The following is a 19889-nucleotide window of genomic DNA, read 5'->3' on the forward strand; positions in this document are numbered from 1 at the left end:
CCAACTTCCATGAAGAGCATCCTTTTGATACAACCAGGAGTCGCTAATGAAGTCGCCGAGTGCTACAATTATTCCTCTAAGAGAGGGGAGGGGAGCTTGGGGAGTCAGGGTGCTGGTGGGGTACGGCGTCCCTGGTTCCCTCCGGAGCTGTCCGATGGCAATTGGTTTATGGGGCTTTGATGGTAGCTTTAGATGGATGGTGGGGGGACTTTAGGGGACCCCCGATACACTACTGGGTGGAGTCGGGGCCCCTCAGCAGGGGGTGGGGCTGGGGGCTTTGCTTGTGGACTGGTGAAAAGTGGTGATCAAGGGACTGGCCCCCCTACCACTCCCAAACGCAACATCCCCAGACACAAAGAAGCGAAACAGGAAAGAGGGGAGATGATTTGCAGATTACATAATGCCACCCCATCCCTGCGACGGGAACCTTTTGTTGACGGGGCAGACTGGAGCTGTGGCAGGGGCGGTTAACGCGTGTTGTGTCAACATTTGAAAGGCTCTTTATCACATGCTAATTTGGCGATTATCAGTTGATTTGGTGCAGCTCTGTTTGTGCTTCAGCTTAAGGCCTGATTCAGGGTTGCTTCTTCTGAGGCTGTGAAGATTGACTGCGGAAGTGAAGTGAAACTGAGGTCTACTTTTAGTCGGTTGACTTGCAAATTAATTGTTGACACATTTTTCTGGATTTCTGGGTAACAACATTGTCAGATCTCACGTCAGGCAATGAGCATCTAATCAAACAGCGTTCAGCAAACTGACTGTCCACATGTGTGCACTTTTCACTTCCCGTGGCTTGATGCGTCTACATGATTCTAAAGTCACTTAGTTCGTCCACACATTTTAGACATCTGACTGGCAGAAAACATCCAAAAAAAGAGATGCCAAACCAGCACTGTGTGTTCTATCTATTGCTCGTTTAGGAAACAATTTCATAAAGAGGCCTTGAAACCATGAGGCTGGAGAGAAAAGCTTTGAGAGACCATCAGCATCACCATTCAGAGCTCTTTTGTTCACCCATAAGCTGATGTTTATGGCTTTAGTGTCAGAAGTGGTGCTTCTAAAATAATTCAAGTGGTATTTCTAAATGCTGACAACAATTACGTAAACGTATATAAAAACATAGAACTATGCAGGTAAATGTGAATAAACCTTATGATTTTATTTTATTTCTGCAAGTGACTGCTGTATTTAATCACAGAAAGCCAAACAGATACAATGCAAATGGGGCAGTCAAAATGAATCCCCTATAGAATGGTTAGGGTTACACATGAAGGTCCTGTTTCCTTATAACAACTCATCTTAGACACTCTCTCTGTAGTCAGTAACTTTAAGGAAATAGGCTTGAGTGTCAATTACGTTAGGTTTGAAAAATAGACTGTACATCAGTGGTTCCCAAACTTCATGGCAGGCCTCCTTTTTGACAGTGAAAAAAAGTGCATCAGTCCATATAGTGTCCATGTTAGAGGCATGCCAGTTGCATTCATGATTAGGCTAGCTATCACTTCTAACATTTAGGCCAAGTACAATGTATGCTATGTAGGCTAACTCCTCACCAAGTAAGTCGGTTGTAAAATCAGTTATAGGCTCTGTGCAAGCACGGTCACCTGTAATTGATTGTTTAGGTTTTTTTTGGACCCTCAGCCGATGCCCCGCTTGGTATAACTCTGCCCCACCCCTGAAGAACCTGCCTTTGGGAACCAGTGCTGTACGCCTCCAAAACACTACAAGAGTATGGACTAGAGGGTTTCCATTGGTTTTCTTAGATTACACAATTAGCTACAGTTTGAACATAGCAAAACTAGTGAGCCAGCTAACATCAAATCAATTAACCTTATGTTATACCTCTGTGGGGTCCACACCGTGATGTGAACACACACAGTTGTTGAGTGCATTTAAGTGCTAAACATGGTAAAGCACTATGGAAAATTACTGTGGATCACAAGTTGACCTGGCCCAGACTAGATGATTTTTCAAGTTCTAACCAATGTGGATTGTATGAGACTCTGCATACAACAAGATTTTTGTCCTATGCTCAACCAAACAGATAACAAACATACAGATTGTACAGGCATGTATTACCAAGTTCACAAACTTCTCAGAGAAAACGTTATTTTAGATAACAGCCGATGACAGGGACACCTGCCACTGTCTTTTGCACATGATATATATATACCACATACCATGTGACCGCTACAGTGTCCTCTCACCGTACAGAGTTCAGGGCATAAACATGAACACATTCACAATATGAATGCATCTCTATATCACAACACAGGGCAGTCTGGAAGGTGATCTTATTTCAGACCAGCATGAAATCAAGACAATGTTATTGTGATTGTCAAGATGGGACAAATCTAGTAACAGATCATCCCAATGATCCCCTAGAATGAGCAAGTCAATGTAAGATTAGTTGTTATTTGGAAACAGGTCTCTAGTATTCTCACGTTACTGTTCTTTTAAAGGAAAAGAAAAAATATAATCTGTTCCTCTGAATACTATGTCAGCTTTTATGTATCAGCACCATAAAAATGTGATCAGCGTTGAAACCAATCTTAAGAAATGAGCTTATCTTCTTTTTAAAGCAATAATATCTATTTTTCCAGTGAGAAAAAGCTTCTTTTCCGTTAAAGCAATATTTGGAAGAGTTACAGCATCAAACAACATTACATGTTACAATGTGCTTCATTAAGGTTATAAACATTCTAAATACAAGAAAACCCGGATTTGACCTTTTTCAATGTATTGCATTACAATTGAGGGTTTGAAGAGTCTATTTCACCATTGGAGGCTTGACCAAAAAAAAAGAAAAACAGCTAGCCACACGTTCACAGTTCATTTGTTCAGTGAATGGTATGTGTAGGATCTGTAGGGATTCCCACTGATTTTCATTTACATGTTAAAATGTAGCACAAGTACAGATTGAGGGCCTTCATCGCTGAGAAACTTGGCAATGTGAAAAGACACGAGACAGCATCTGATCAGTGTGACCGCCATCGATGAGCCCGCTAGGCATTAGCAGGGCCTGTGTCCGTGAGGTCAGCCATATTGATCACTCTTAATTAGATGACCCCGTTCTCATTTAGGTCCGGCGAGGTCATGTGTAGAACGGTCAGGGTCTTTTGACACAATTTCTGAGGTCTGTGTTGTCGCTTTTGGTTGGCTATTGAACCTATTGGGACTTCTGCATCATGATCGGAGGGCACCTTTGAAAGCACCCAGCCCTTAACTCTCTGAGAGGTTGGCAAAGGTCGCGCCAACCTTAACCTGGTGAAAATAATCTCGTCGTAGTTATCGTGCTGAGTAAGTGGTGCTGCTTCCCACACCAACCCAAGTGAAGAGGGTGGTGTCAGGCTTCCAGAACAGTTGTCCATACCAAAACAGATGGACTGACAAGGTAGATGTGCAATACAGAAAGAAGACAAAAAATCTCTTACCTCTCTATATATCCATCTTAAGTATATATTTATATATACCTCTGATATATATATTTCATATATAATATATATCTATCTGTCCTGTAGTTATATACATGTGCAGGGTTTCTGAAGCGGGGTAGACAGTGAGGGTTTTTATGAGGGGGGGGCAGTTTAGGAGACTGTGGGGGGCACCTGAAGGGGAGTGTGCTGGCGTGGCAGGACCAGGCGCTCGGGAGGGGGTGGTGGGGGCAGCTCCTTGCAGACGGCCGTCACCTCCACCATGGCGGCGCCCGTGTGCGGGACGCTGGTATGCATGAGGTGCCGCTGGAGGTGCTTGATCCAGTCCTCCTGCACGGAGAGTGGACCCTGGAAGACCAGGTCACAGAATCTGAGAGAGGGAGAGAAAGAAAGAGAGAGAGAGAGACATCAAAAATGTGTAGATCTTGTACATTCGGTTGTGTAGAAAAAGAGCACAATTGCTGCACCAGATTTTTGTTTACATAATATAGCTCGGAAACAGTCCAAACTAAGCCTGGTGGGGATTTAATTTACGCCTATTGACTATTCAAATGTATTCTGTATTAGAAGGATTCATTTCAGAAGGTACAAGTCAAAGTTACTTGAATAATTTAGTTAGTTGAATAATTTCAGTTTGACTTATATGAACACATAGGCTATGTGAATATATGAACTGCCGGTTGTTTATTTTAGCAGCCAAGAATTCAATCAAACAGCCATGGCATAATTTTGACCTGCATCTGGTCTATTAGCTGCTGCCTTCAATATTTTCCACTTATATGTTGTGTAACATGATATAAACCAATTGAACAGATGTTAAATGAACTGCCCAGAGAACCCATTCAGAAAGTAATAACTGCATCGGTCATCACTGTGTTCTGAAAAACTAAAAGGACTTTGAATTTCTAAACACAATTGTGATATGCACAGCAGCTGGCAGAATGTGGTTTATTGTTCAAATGGTGTGGGATGGCCACTGGTGTGGGAGCATAATGATTGGCACAGGACCGACTATCTCATTGCCAACAATCAAGTTATACCCTTGACCTACTACTTCAGGGGTGGTTTAATAGATGTAATTAATAGATACAAGAGCCTGTAGCAAACAGCAGGCATGCTGTAATGGCCTGATGATGAAGCCTATATACTAAATCACAACAGCAGTATTCAATAGGCTACTGTGACTATTTAAAACAGTTGTCCCTTGCAGAACAACAAAATATCACAACGGCACCCTGTTGGGTCAGCAGCACATCCCTAGGACTGGATACAGCACATTTGAGTTGGTAGCAAATGAGCGGAAACATATTTATCTTTTTATTTTCTGTTTACATGGTTTACAGGAGGCAAAGGCATGACTTGGAATGAAAACATTGATCTCTTTCAGGTTTAGAAAAAGGTGATGGCACTGCAAGATTTCTTTAAAGTCTACTCCATGGACAACCTAATTCTCAAGAGTTACATATTTCTTGCTTCCAATACCTTGCTTTTGAGCAATATATTAGTTGACAAGGCCATTCATTATTTTAACAGGAGGATGAATAGCCACCTTGTTAATGGTATTTCCACCTACCTCTTATAAAGACATGTCTTTATTTTACAGTGATCTCGTTGAGTAAGCTGATCAAATAATATTTTCAAAATTTGACATTCCTTCCACCATCCACTAAATAATGAATAACTCAATGAATGAACTCATTCTTCTATCCAGATACAGTATGTCCAACCCATGTGAATAAACTGACGAGGAGAGGGCGATTTGTACCTGCAGGTGAGTCTGTAGATCTCTTCCGGTGTGTGTGGCAATGAGAACATTTTCTTCTTTGGCCCTGGCCTTGATCTTGGCTTCTTCTGTTTGCAATCATAGGCTGGGAGACACAGTTGCATACAGAGTCATACACGCAGATTCAACAAATATGAATGAAATATTATGGGAAATGACAGAAATGACAGAGAAAAATAGGAAGAGAATAACAACAGAGAAATGTACAGTTCTGCACATCAGTTATTTATACAGGTAGTATACTAGAATGATCAGATAGTCTGTGTCAACTAAAACAATAAAACAAAACATAGAAAATAGAAAATTATGGAATTGTAGGGTGATTGTCTTTAACAGAATGAAAAACATACTTGTCCCTTCTAACAGGGCAGCTCTCTTTCGTCGAGCATACGCTCGAAGGTGATTGGATAAGCTGACAGCACTGTGGAAGGTCGTGTTGCAGTGAATGCAAACTTTCTTCACGTCAGTCTTCCCTACAAGAAAAAAAAAATTGCATAATCAACAGAAAAGTATTAACAAGGCGTCTTTATATATGTAATCGCACTAATAATCATAAACGACAAAGAAATAAATCCAGACATGCTTAAGCATACATGGAGTACAGTAAAGACCATACCATGATGAATTGCAACTACGTCGCACAGAGAAGCTGAACTGAAGGAATATTTCATCTCTAGCCAGTCTGCACGAAAACCATAATAGTTCTTAATGTATGAGCTTGCATACAGGCATGAAGATGGACAAAGGGACCGAACATACAGTCACAATGAGCTCTGCCATGTTGTTACTCACAGTGGTCATCCTCAATGGTCAAAAGAACTAACAGTCTCATGCTTTGGAGTATTTGAAAAGTATTCAACGTATATTGCACTGGTGCAGCCTGAAAAGCCAGCCCGAACTTAGCCACGCCCACAAGATTTGAGGTCTGGAAGGAAGTTCGGTCTGGACTTGGTCCATTGACAAGCCTCTATGAAAACTTGAGAATCGTGCAGACCAATCGAATTGTCCAAGCGGCGTCCGGGCGGGCTTTATACAATGAATAGGCACCGTTGCTTATCTGTCTATCATTCACGACCTGAGCTTGCTTCAGTTGAATTTGTTTACGCAAAAAGCTTGTCGCTAGAGCATCTATACATTTATGTCGATATTGTGTCGGCTGTACAAGATACTGACGACACAATAATTTTAAAAAACGAACAGAAAAGAGTGCTTATTGCATTTGTCAGAAGAAGGATGCTCTGACTGTTCTTTGCAGGATTTCACGATAGGCTATTTTGTTGCTCTGATTGATCAGGTCATTGGTCAGGGCATTATTCCCCTGTATCGGTTGAAACACGTCTCACAATCCCACTGCTTTGGTTCCAGACTCAAATTCTGAATAAAATTTTGAGTAGGGCTACGTCAGGCTAGCACTGGTGCACAATGGAGCCAACGTGCACAAGTGAAGCGTTTGGAGTCATCTTCAGTTCAGATTGGCTGTAGCATGTGGTTGCAGGCATGGAGATGCTGGTGTAAAACTGCTATTCCCCTCAGAGTCTCCACCTCGCCCTCCATCTGTTTTCATATCTAAGAGATCGCAGGAGGTGTTGTTGAAGGCAATGTTTATCACCACCTAATGACTCCAGGGGGCTTATTTTCACCTTGAGTCAAGGACTCGGAGACAAGTCGGGCAAGTGTGCTGCCTCCCTCTCCCTCTCGCTCTCGAAAACTTCCATTTAAAGAGTGCAGTGGGGTCGACAGTGCCAAGCTGTTTAATTACGAGCTGTTTTAGGTCATTGTGCAATACTTGTGAGATATCACCTCTTCTTGGAGAAGGGCTAAAGGACTGAGATGAAGAGAAAGCGGTAGTCTAGTCATGGAACATTCTAGTCATGGAACAATCCTGCCCTGAGATCCACTCTGTCATGACCGTGTTAAAGAATGGCAGACTGTGAAAAAGTTCCAAAGACAAAGAGCAATTTTGAATGAATTCTGGAAACACATGAAGGAGAAATGTTAAAAAATGTGTAACAGGGACTTCAAAATGGCCTTTTCTAAAATTAATACCCAACACTATATACAACCTGTCACTTAGGAGCAAAAAAAAATGTTAGAAAAAGAAAAAAGTAGCTATCAGTGATGGTGCGAAATCCTCAGTGAGAACTACTGTGCTGTTTCACACCTAATCGGTAAAAACATCTGCTTCTGTACCTCACTCCCTCTTACCACGGTGACAAGCTAAAGGATATTCAAACGAGTTGTGAATTGTTCTACTGACAATAAAATGAGACAAATGAAGTGTTTTGTTGGTTAATTATCGTAATTTCTTTAAAACATAACATCCAAATTTCTTCTCTGAGCCTTTCAACACTAGTGGGTATAAAGGAAAATGCTTGTCAGAAAATCTCTCAAAAATGAAAGCATTTCTGTTTTGCCTAGAAATTAACAAGAAAGAACCGGGCTTGATGGACTGTCCAATTTAAAGTGTCACTTAAAAAAGTAGACTATTTGAAATTCCTGTCACCTTTCTCAGCACACACAATCATGTTGTTAGAATCGCAAGTGTTTCAGGAATTGAACATTTGATTATATGGATGTGGTGGAACGAATCAATCGATGTAAAGAAATCATGCGGAAATTGAGATGGATGCTCCAAACCCTCAAACAAATAAATTAATAAATAATGATGCGACATTTTAAATCTTCATTAACATCTTTCAGCGCACGGGAGCGCAACTCTTTATTTGGACAGACATGAAACAAAAGGTGTGTACACACAGCTGACGCGCTGCACGGCTCACACATCAAAGCACCACCGTGGCTTTTCATTTCAATTTCAAACGCACTTTTGGTGACATTTATTCTCTTTGTGCACGTTACAATAATTCCACCGATGGCAAACTTTTTCCCCCCTATTTCATTTTTTTCCAACCATTCCCTCAACCATTCCACCCACCCCCCGCCCTTGTACCCTTACAAGTGGCTTGGTTAGCACCCGCGCCTGGAGACGTCTAGGCTTCTCTGGAAAACTTGCACAGCAGAGCCAGACACTGTGCATTCGTATTTAATGCACCTTGCTGCGATTGAAATGGTGTGATTTCAAATGAGCTCCTGTAAATAATAAAAAGCTACGGGGAGGAGGTGGAACATGCACGGAGGAGCTTATGGGACACAAGGGGAAAGAATAGGCTCTGCCTGGGGTGGTGGACTGATCAAGCCTATAGATTGATGGGCTTAACACCATCCTTTATCTCTTCCTGTATTCATGGCCAGTCACTGCCCTGACCCTATGCACCACATGTTAAAAGGTCATGGCTAAGGGGTTGGCACATTATATGATATGACAGTTCTTAAAGATAACCTGTGATAGAATTCTCTGGGTACGGCATGATTCATGCATCACACAGTAGACACGTAGTCGTAGCTCTTCTCCTTTGATTCCACATCAATAGGAACAAGGCCAATCATATGCTCAGCTGTCATTTACAAGAGAGATAGATTGTGTTTGCTATGACAAAGGATTGTGTTTTCACAGAGTAGAACAGATGAGTTGTCTGTCATTTTGGCACTGATTGATGTTGAAATAATGGCTCAGTTTGCATATCTGAATGAAGGATCCATTACACTTTCAATTGAATTTAGTTTGGTCTACAATATTAACATAGCAATCTTTAGCAACATAACAATGGCAACTTTCAGACATCCAAAGAAAACCAATCAATAATCATTTCAGGAGTGGTATGCCTGAGGTAGGCTTGAGTTTAAGAACAAGGGAATATTTAGTTTGATGGTCTAGACCAGTGGTCCCCAAACATTTTCTTCCGAGGGCCAGCTCACTAGGCCTGGCTCTAAGAGTGGGCCAGAGACTCGGAGTATCAGTAACAGTATCAGTAACCATAAATAGCTTAGTGGTGTGAACAACAGCAGTCTACCTTAGTTGAATATTTCATTACATTTAATCATAGGCTACTGCAATTTAATACCATTGTTAGCTGTATTTATGTTGCCATCATGCCATATCAGTGTAAAATGCTAAAAAAAAGACTTTAGCATTCCCAAAAGTATTAGCATAGAGTTCCAAAAGTATTTTATTCAAAATGTGTGAACTCTGAACTCTGTGTCTTTGCATACACAGCTCAAGTTGTGAACAAGCAATATCCTACAAATAATTTAAAGTTCTCAAACTATGAGAGTTTTATGAAGTGCTGGCAAAAACATCTGAAATCACCTGATGAGAACTTTCTGAACTCTATGAACATTTAAACGAGTGAATAAAAAATAGAAATAACTATCCCAGAAAGTCCCAGAAATATGACTTGAATAGAAGTTAGTTAGTTATTAACAATTAATTGATAACCTTTTAGAATACTTTGAGCACTGATGCAGTCAGCATAGGCCTCTTACATTGTTTGCAGGTAGGCCTACATTTCATTCCGTTTTCAATGGCAAACGTGAAACGGCGCCAAAACAACCACCAGTGGACAAAAAGAGTATTACGTGTACTGTTAAGACTCGCCATAGAGAATTAATGGGGGTAATTACGGAGGTCATAGTCTGACGATGTACTCTCGTGCGGGCCAGATGCTATATACCACGGACATGTTTTGGGGGGGCACCCAAAATGAGGTGGTGGGCCGTATTCGGCCCGCGGGCCGTAGTTTGGGGACCACTGGTCTAGACTGATGATTAACCGTCAGCACTGCAGGTTGCTTATCTTAGTGGTTGTCAACCGGTGTGCTGAAGCATACTGGTGTGCCGTGGAATAAAAGTGTGGTGTGCCGTGGAATTTTGAAAAAATCAATGTGTTTTTGTACAGGCTCATGAAATAAGCAAGAGAAGTGTTTTTAAATGCTTCAATGACTCAGTTTCTTAAATAAGACTGGTTTTAGGTAGTCAGGGATTTATAAAAAATGTATATCTGGTCTTTAGCAGGGTAGCATTTTTAGTTAGATTTCATGATATGAAGCTGTGGTCCATCTCTTGACTCGCTAGTTTATTACCTAGTTGTTAGAATGTTAGGTTGTTAGCAACTTTTTCACCTGTTTGCTTTAACAACAAAATAAATCACATCTAGCTATCAATCTGAAGAGATTTTGGCAGCAATGTATCCCTTGTCGTGCAACAGAATAAAATCACCTTTATTTCCCAATTTGTGAATAACGTCATAGCTTGCCTTTCTTTAGTGCTCAGCTCATGAACTCTTTGTATGTATAGAGTAAACATGGGCATATGAGAAAGAACACCCGGCTGTCATAGCCTATAATAATGTTTGTGACATTCAACATAATCAGTATCCATAAGTCGGTGGGCCGCGCTTATCTGATCTGTTTTTCCATGGTGACCCGTCCTTACCTTGGCTCCAGCATGGGTCTGGTTTGAGGACGGCCAGCCTGGCGACGCTCTCCCTGGCTGGGCTGCTGGGCAGCGGCCGCCTTACCCCATGGACCTGCTGCGGGCCCTCCCTCATCTCCTGCTCCCGCTCCTGCTTCCTCCTTCGCAGCAGCTCCACCAGCGTGCTGGATGGGACTCCGTCCCCACCCCTGTGGTCCTCCACCCTGATCTCCTCCTCCTCAAACTTCTTCTCCTTCTTCTTGCCCTCCACTTCCCCGGTCCACAGCCTGCTCTTGGGATCTCCCTCACCATCGCCCCCGGCTGCGGCTCCTGCTCCGACCCGAGCCCTGGAGTGCTGGACCTTGACGGGGACGCCGGTCGGGGTGAGGAAGAGGCCGTCGCTGCTGGCAAACTTCTGCGAGACGAAGGGGCGCGAGTGGGAAGGCCGGCGGCCTAGCAGGGCCAGCAGGCTGCGGTGCTCCGTCTCGTCCCTGAGCAGCTCGTTGAGGATGCAGAGTGGAGAGCGGCTGCTGGAGCCGGGCCCGCCGGAGCCCAGGCCGCGGCCGATGCGCTTCAGGTGGCCGCGCACGTGGTTGGACAGGCCCGTCCTGGTGTCGAACCAGCCCCAGCATAGTGGGCACGTGTGCTCAGTCTGAGACTCAGGCTTGTCCACTGCAGCTAGAGGAGGGACACAATGAGTAGAGAGGGGTTGAAGGCAAACTTTAATGGTGATGAATGTTAGCAATGTAGAGAAAGGTAGGTAGACAAGGAGAGAGAGACATCATGCCCAAGCTAATTGGAGGAAGTATTGCTGCTTTTGTGGGTAAAGTTGGGCTTTTTTTCACCAATCTGCAAAAAAAATTCTTACCAATAGCTATGTGTTCCTATAGGTGTCTAGTAACACCACCCAATGTATCCACAGCCAAATCCTCGGGGGAACACCTAGAGAGCCCATCAAGTTTGGGGTGCCCAGAGGGTCTGTTTTTTAGGGGTGCTGAATCTATCCCAGCCATTAGTTTGGAGTAAAAATGACTACAAGTCCATAAAAAAAATCCATAACAACAATTACAAAACAAAAATTTTAAACCGATTATTTTAATATTTATATTGTTAACAAACCTCATCCAACTCCCCTGCACTCCCTCACTCCTGTTATCATCTGGCTGGTTGATGTTCTTGTAAGAGTTACCATGACAGTTCCCACAAGCAGAAATACATTTGACTTCTTGCTTTTTACAGCAGCACCTGAGAGTGTCACAGTCCCCTGCACAGTTACAGCTGACAAACTTCAAAAGGTAGTCCGAGATCTGGTGTAGGGACTAGTGCATAACCGTGTTGTCCTTGTTTCCATCCACACTCAAGGGCATCCAGTGATGGACTTTGCAGCAGTAGCCAATCTCTGGTCTGGAGATATGCCCACAGAGTGCTGTACTGCAGCTCCTGTAGTCTGAGGCAGTTGCTCAGGCTTGATACACCCCTCACATTTTTGTAAATATTTTATTATATCTTTTCATGGGACAACACTGAAGAGATGACACTTTGTAAAGTAGTGAGTGTACAGCTTGTATAACTGTAAATTTACTGTCCCCTCAATATAACAACACGCAGCCATTAATGTCTAAACAGCTGGCAACACAAGTGAGAGAGACAGAGATAGAGAGACATAGCGAGACATAGCGTGACAGAGAGACAGTATCAGTGAAGGTGTGAACTTTATTTGCATGGTTTGTGTGGGTGGTTGTGAATGTGTTTGTGAGAAAGTCAATGTACACAAATGTGTGTGTGTGTGTGTGTGTGTGTGTGAGTGTGAGTGTGAGTGTGTGAAAGAGTGAGAGAGAGAGACAGAGAGAGAGAGAGAGAGAGAGAGAGAGAGAAGACTGTCCAACGTGGAGTGTGGACAGTGAGCAACAAAATGTAAAACTCATGAGGACAACATAACTAGTATCAAACCTTAGAAACTACCTCCGACTACATACAGGAGCTGCAGCACAGCACTTTGCGGGCATATCTCCAGACCAGAGATATGCTACTGCTACAAAGTCCATCACTAGATGTCCTTGAGTGTGGATAGAAACAAGGAGAACATGGTTATGCACCAGTACACAGACCAGTACACAGATCCCATTGCACCGGACTACCTTCTGAAGTTTGTCAGCTGCAACTGTAAAAAGCAAGGAGTCAAGTGTATTTCTGCTTGTGGGAACTGTCATGGTAACTCTTGCCAGAACATCAACCAGCAAGATGAAAACAGGAGTGAGGGAGTGCAGGGAAGTTGAGGGATGAGGTTTGTTAAATTTTAAACTAATTAAGGAAGTTTTGCTTTGTAATTGTTCAATAAAACCACTTGTTATGGATTTTTTATGGACTTGGAGTCATTTTTACTCCAAACTAATGGCTGGGATAAATTCAGCACCCCTAAAAACCCTTAGTTAGACATCTCAAAAGCTAATATTGGTAAAAAAAAAAAATGTTTTCATTTTTCATTTTCGCCCAAACCCTCTGGGCACCCCAAACTTGATTGGCTCTGCAGAAGGTTCCCAGAGGATTTGGCCGTGGAAAAATTGGGAGGTGTTACTAGACACATATAGGAACACACAGTTAAAAAACTATTGGTTAGACATTTTTTTGCAGATTGGCGAAAAAAATGCCTAACTAGAACTGATTATCACTTTTTGATACTCCTGTGATTCTACAGCTGTTAAATTAGCAGAGGCCAAGGTGAAAGGTCATTTGTGCTCATTAAATGATTTCTACAGGCTTGAAAACACTGCAATTGCTGCACTATGGTATATGGCCATTTCTGGGCTCCAGTTTTTGTACTCAAAGGCTAGATTAAAAGCCAAATGATGGCATGCACGCAAGAGTGAGTTAACTCATTCTGCAATAATTATGTTATAGAGCTGGAATGAGTCAAAAGGGCAAAGCATAACTCATTATTAATATCACTTGATTATTCTGGAATTGCAGATGTGTGATTTAAAATGCTAATTAATTTTCTTTCAAAACACAATAATACAATAATTTGGTCTTTTCAACTTGCTAACCTAGATACATTTTCATGAGGAGGAAGGAAAGGTGAAAGTGTCACTTCAGTATGCTAAGTCAATGGGAATGGGAACTATAATAATCCTGTTCAATTCTGCTTCAGGCTCACTTGAATGCATTGTACTGCTGGTGTGATAATTGATCCGTAATTGATATTGACCTTATATAATTTTTGAATGACAGTATGTCTGACTTCACTGGGGACTGTCAAAAAATACAGAGCCCGATTAGTTCTTGCATTATTTGCTATGAACATCTCTGTTCAATATTCAAACCTGACTCTCTGCTGAGATTATCTGGTCTATAGAAGCTTGTAAAAAACGCATCTGGCCAACAATGGTTTCCCCAGGATATGAAAAGTTGGTTCATATCATTGTTTCACTGTGTAGTTTTTTCAAGTGGAAAAATACAGCATATCAAGTCCATTAGACAGTCACATGCCTAAAACAAGGGGCTTCCATGCATGTGTAAGTGTGTGTGTGTGTGTGTGTGTGTGCGTGTGTGTGATGGTGTGTACTTGTGTTCAGGAGGACCCCTTGACCTATAATACAGCAACTGAAAAAAAGTATGCATGCGTTTAATAAAAAGCTGACAGAGGCTGACTTTCATACTTGACTTCACGGTGATTACTGTGAAATGTAATTATGACAGCTCACCATCTTATGCAGTTGCAATTAGACAGAAAATGACAGAAGAAGAGAGAGAAGAGGTGGCGTAAAAAGAGAACATAACAAAGCAGTAACGGATATTTTGTAGATACCTTTCTTGAGTCGGCGGGAGAGGGTGGAGGGAGCCTTCCTCCGTATCCGTGGCTGCCGATCCTGAGACGCCACCTGCTCAGGCGACACCATGTGCCGGGCGTCGTAGCTCAGCCCAACCCTGTGCAGGTGTCCGCGCACATGATTGGACAATCCCACTCCAGACTCAAAGACTGCCGGGCAGTACGGGCAGGACTTCCTCTCATTGGAGAAATGAGGCGGGCCTTGGTGGCCGGAGAAGGGCCCTCGCATTGACTCTGAGGTTGGACCGTCGTCCAGGCTCACGGCGGTCTCCTCACACTCCTCCTTGATGACCAGATCCTGGATGTCATCGCAATCGCTCTCCTCTTCGTCCTCTGAGCCATTGGAATGGAGGATGTCCTTTCGGATGGGCAGCCGCGATCTAGGAAGGTAGAGGGGATTCGGAGACATGAAAGTGTTCAGTTTGTTCTCACTGCTATTGAGGAACGTGGACGAGTAATCTCTAAAGTCAAAGGAGTCATCTTCATCATCATCATAATCACAGTCATCATCATCATCATCATCATCGTCTTCATCGTCATCTTCATCTTCTGTGAGCACTGGTGATATTGGTTCTGGTTTTGGCTTAAGCGTGTTATGATATGGGATGGACATTTTCCTTTTGGACAGCGTCCTGTGGGGGACAGGTTTGGATGGCAATTCTCTACTGCTCGGAGTGTCACTGTTGCCGCTTTCGCGGTCAGTTTTGTGGTTTTGACGGATCTCCTCGCCGGATCTGTCCATTTTGGCATTCGAGCGCATTTCAGAGTCACTAATATGTTTTGTTTTCTCCCCGTCTCCTGGCCTCAGTGCTGCGTATTCCTGATTGCCCTCCTTGTCATGCAGGTGGCCTGTTGTCACATCTATTCTGGCTGTCGGTGGGGGAGATAATTTGCCTGGCTTGTCAAGTCTCGGGAGAGATGATGACAGCTTGTTTGTTGAGCTGCCGAAGCTCCATTTGAACAGCGGCAAGCTGAGACCTTCCCGGTCTTTTTGTTGCGAGACTCGGTTTCGCACACAGAGGTCAGCGATGCCACCAGACCAAAAGGGCGGCGCACCTCCCTTCCCCAGAGCCTGCGTCTCCGAGTTCAGCTTTGGCCTCAGCTGTGACAGGCGAGAGTGGCCAGGCTTGGCCTGGCTGCTTAACCTGTGCAGGTCCAAGCCTGGCTTCTTCGGCTCGGCAAATCTACTAACTGGCTTCTCCTCGTCATCCTCCTCCGCCTCTTCCTCATTCTTGTCAAAATATGGCTGTCGGTGAATTAGTTCTGTGTGCTTTTTCAGGATAGTCCTATTCGGTGTGCTAAAGGGGCATATTTTACAGTGTAACAAGATGATACGATTGGTCCCCGTCTTCACTTCCTCCAGACCCTCGGCGGGCCTCGTGTGAGTTGAGCCCGTGTGGACGTGGTTGGCGGTGTGGGCAGTGCACCGGTGTGCTTCCAGCTCCTGCGGGGAGGTCGCCATGTGACTGCAGCTGTCGCAGCAGTAGTAGCGCTTGTCCTTCTCGTGCGTCTTGGCGTGCTGCACGAAGGTCTTGGCGCACTCGGTGCCGAAGACGCACTGCGGGCACTGCAGCCGGGCCTGCCGGCCCTCGTCCTGCAGCTCGCTCAGGCCCTTGATTTCCTCCATCAGCCGCTCGCGCCGCGCCTGGTGGATGACCATGTGCTTCTGCAGGGCGTTGCCGTCACGGAAAGAGCGGCCGCACTCGCGGCAGATGTAGGGCCGTGGCGCGTTGATGTTGGGGGGTGCCTGGTGGTGCAGCATGTGTCTGTGCAAGTGGGCCTTCTCCTTGAAATTGACATTGCACTTGGTGCAGGGAAAGAACAAAGGCTCGCCACCGGGTTCGGACACCGATTCCGCACTCACATGGTTCAGTTTGGCGCTCTCAGTATCGCTCTCCTCGTGGCATTTATTCTTGATAAAGTGCTCTTTCGTGCCTACTGCTTCGTCACTACAGTCTAACTGGGGGGGCACAGGTGATTTGGCATTAGGCTTCCTCCTGACGTTGGGTTCTTTGCTAACCAACGTGTCATTGTCATCAGAACAATCATAAGTCAGGGACTGTTTGGGTAAGGGACCAAAGCTGCCATCTCCGGCCCTGTCCATGGCGTTCAGCTTCCTCTTCCTGCGGCTCTGACTGACCGATGACGACGAGGACTCCGTTCTCTTGGGACTGGTCCACAGTAAGTGCATGAATTCGCTTTGCGGCTCCCAGGTCGAGTCTTCGTCACAGTCATCTGAAGAGCTCTCCGAGGATTCTGAGCCAAAGTCCCACAAGGATCTCCCACCAGCTGGTCCTCTGCCCACACGGTTCTGGCCAGAGGGTTCATTAAGTGAGCGGTTGCGTTGCGCTTCCAGGTGTGGTCGCTCAAAATCACTATTCTCACTGTCAGATGCAGCTTCAGATGCTGATGCCTCTTCTGACTTGATATGAGGAGAGGTTTTGTTTTTTGCAAACAGAAACTCCTCGGTTACTCTGTGTTTTCCGGAGCTGATGTTGTCTAACTGAGGACATGTAGAGAATTTTGGAGAGACCCGTGCGGTGATGTCCTCCATTGTGTTAGGGCCATTGCCACTGGTCGAATCACCATCGGATTCCTCCTGTAGCTGTGAATGTCCCTCTTGGGTGGAATGTGATGGAGGTCTGTTAATAATTTCTCCTGATGATGAGGCGGGCGCTGGCAGGGGTCCATTGAAAGGCCTGTACTCAGGATGTGGAGAGAGAGCCGCGGCTCTGCTCTGGGCAGTGGGAGAGGGAGTGTTCAGCCGACGCCAAGGCCTGTCAGATGCTGTGTCCCCCTCTTTGTCCTCCTCTGCTTTAGGCTTTATGTCAGCCATGTTGGCTCAATAGTCTGGAAAGGGGGGGGGGGGTAGTCAGAGAGAAAGAGAGAGAGAGAACATGATTAGTTCTACGAGCTGATCGAGTGACAGATCGCTCCTTAAGTCTGCCTACAGGGGGGAAAAGAGGTTAAAAATGACATTGGGACCATTTGACAACAGCAGAATTAAAACAGTAATGTGCGTATCAGGGAGACGCCATCACCTCATGCAGGTGCTATCTTGGCGACTGCCGACGTGTGAAATGACAACTTTCCCCAACACAAAGAACCGGTGGCTGCACAGCGGAGGCCCTGTTAGTCCCCCCACTGTTCGCCCAAATGGAGAAGGGGTGGGAGTGAAAGTGTGACAAGGGGGGGGGGGGGCATTCATCACTCTGAGCGTCAGAGTGCCCCCCCCCTCCCAATAAGATCTCTGCCACCACCTCTATTCACAAGCCAGACTACAGCTCCCTTTTGGAAACTGTGGAGAAGGTGTGTGTGTGTGTGTGTTGGGGGGTTGGGGGGCTTAATCATGTGTGCACACACCAGGGAGGGAACCTGCCACACCCCACCCCATTCCCTGGCCCCCATCTTCACCCCCCACCCTCAAAAGTTCTCGGCCTTCTTGCTAAAATTGACCAATTTCCATGGGAACAAAGTGCACCACCAATGAGATTGGGCTGTGTCTTAGCACTCTCAGATGGTGCCAAAGTTGATCCCAGCACGAGACCGTTGTTGATTCAATCCTGACAAATTGGTACACATGTGCCAGTGTACACACAGAAACTCATGTCATCGCAAAGGTTTACACACACACACACACACATACACACACACACACACACACACACACACTGACTCATACAGACACACACACACACACACACGCATGCAGGCACACGCACGCATGCACACACGCACGCATGCACACACGCACGCACGCACACACACACAGGACCAGCTTGCCTGCTGAAAGTAAACACACACCTCGCTCAGCTGAAACTTAGCCCCTCCCCACCTTACACCTCTAAATAGAGGGAACAGACAGATATCTAATTCCACACACCTCTCTCTTTCTGAGTTACGGTATAATACTTGAGTTATGACAACTTTTAAACAATGCCAGCACGAGTGTGAGTTTGTGTGTGTGTGTATATGTGTGTGTGTGTGTGTGTGTGTGTGTGTGTGTGTGTGTGAATGTGTGCGTACACGTTTAATGTGTGTGCATTTCAAGGAGTCCAAGTCAAGTGTGTCTCCGAAGTCCACAAGTGTATGCTCCATGGATCTGACATCACCGACGTGGGACTGAGCTCAACAGGAAGCCTCGTCGCTAACGAAGTGGTAAATTCAGTGTTAATGAGTGGCCTCACTGTTACCACCTCAGAGGTAAAACCTTTCCCAGCTCCATATTCCACCCATCTGCCACGGTGTTAGGAGGTTTGGGAGGAGGGGGTAAAAGAGTGACTGGGATTGGGGTGGGGTGGTGGGGATGGGTGGGGGTCTTTTTGGAGGCAGAACATATGCCCCACGTTTTTCTGAAAAGCCACCTTACACTGCTTACACCCCAGAACAGCAGGGGTAGCTCGGCCGGCAGACTCCTATTTCAGGTCTCACGTTCACGGCAGGCTCATTAACGAGGAGCCACATGCCACTCTCACTGCAATGCTCCATGTACAAAAAAAAAAAAACAGGAAATTCAACTGCAAAGCATTTTTTTTTTTTTAATCTTCCATTACGACCTTTTACATTTAAGCTGTATAAACGATGAATTTGACCGACTGGATGCAGTGTTACAAGCTATGTGAACTTAAATAATTCTGAATCAATCTGTCGGTCTCTTGTTCATCTCTTGTGACACTAATGTTACTATTTATTTTTCCTTGCTTTCATTCAGCAGGGTTCACAAATACAAAATGTGAATACTGAGAGAAATGTGAAAACATTATCACAGAGGAGGTCCTATTATCCTCAGTCAGAACAAGCTAGAGAAGCACTTCACATGTCTGTGACGTGCATATGTTGCCGGGCTTTTTGGATCACATTTTTTTCTCTTTTTTTGTCACTTGCACTAACACTCTTGTTGCACCTCATCTTGAGGTTACCGCTGGAAAAAATATGAGGTGATAATTGCTTATTATCATTACACATTATTCTCCAGTTCCTCATAAATCGAGATTTTTTTCTCCCGGTATATTAAATAAGCATGCAAGGACACAGAAAGCAAATGCTCTTCTTTTTTTCCTTTTCTGAACTTAAAAGAAATAAAACTTTCCAGTTGTCTTCATATCTGACAGCTTCTACAGCGAAAATGAAAACATAAACAACTATTAAAAGATGCAAAGACATAGCCTAATGTGGTGGTCTGTGTATGTGTGTCTGCACCCCTATACCTCCATTCACTGACTTCTGCAGTTACATCCAATACCACATGTCAACAATACTAACCACAGAAAACAGCCGATAAGTAGGTATCACGAGGCCAGAAGAGGGAGATTTATTGACAGTGGGGAAGGTTTGAGACTCAACGTCTCATCTGATTGGGGTGTATGTCAGGTAGACTTCTTTCTCTCTGCTAATGGTCTCTAACCCAACCTGGCAATGTAGACATTTGGACCAGCTGGGACCAGCGTCACTCAAGTCCAGACACGTCACCCTTCAGCCTGCTCTCTACCACTCCTTCTCACCCCTCATGTTTTACCCTTCATTCCAACCAGGTTAG

The 19889-nt window shown here is 44.6% G+C and overlaps 1 protein-coding gene across 1 annotated transcript in view; it reads right to left on the reverse strand.

The window, feature by feature from the left end:
• Nucleotides 1–303: 303 nt before the first annotated feature.
• znf644b (zinc finger protein 644b) overlaps nucleotides 304–19889 on the reverse strand; it is a 50377-nt gene continuing 30791 nt past the window's right edge. Inside the window, exons 3-7 of the mRNA XM_076278422.1 lie at nucleotides 14333–17203; nucleotides 10549–11205; nucleotides 5568–5690; nucleotides 5200–5302; nucleotides 304–3804 (exon numbers count right to left, since the gene is read on the reverse strand). Coding sequence (XP_076134537.1) covers nucleotides 3588–3804; nucleotides 5200–5302; nucleotides 5568–5690; nucleotides 10549–11205; nucleotides 14333–17189 — 3957 coding nt within the window. The 5' untranslated portion in view covers nucleotides 17190–17203 and the 3' untranslated portion in view covers nucleotides 304–3587. The remainder of the gene's footprint in view (nucleotides 3805–5199; nucleotides 5303–5567; nucleotides 5691–10548; nucleotides 11206–14332; nucleotides 17204–19889) is intronic.

The sequence above is a fragment of the Alosa pseudoharengus genome, unplaced genomic scaffold (genome assembly GCF_046254945.1).
Source record: "Alosa pseudoharengus isolate Yale_2024_CS ecotype anadromous, Long Island Sound unplaced genomic scaffold, YU_APseudo_1.1 YU_APseudo_1.1_scf_11, whole genome shotgun sequence".
NCBI classification, from domain to species: domain Eukaryota; kingdom Metazoa; phylum Chordata; class Actinopteri; order Clupeiformes; family Clupeidae; genus Alosa; species Alosa pseudoharengus.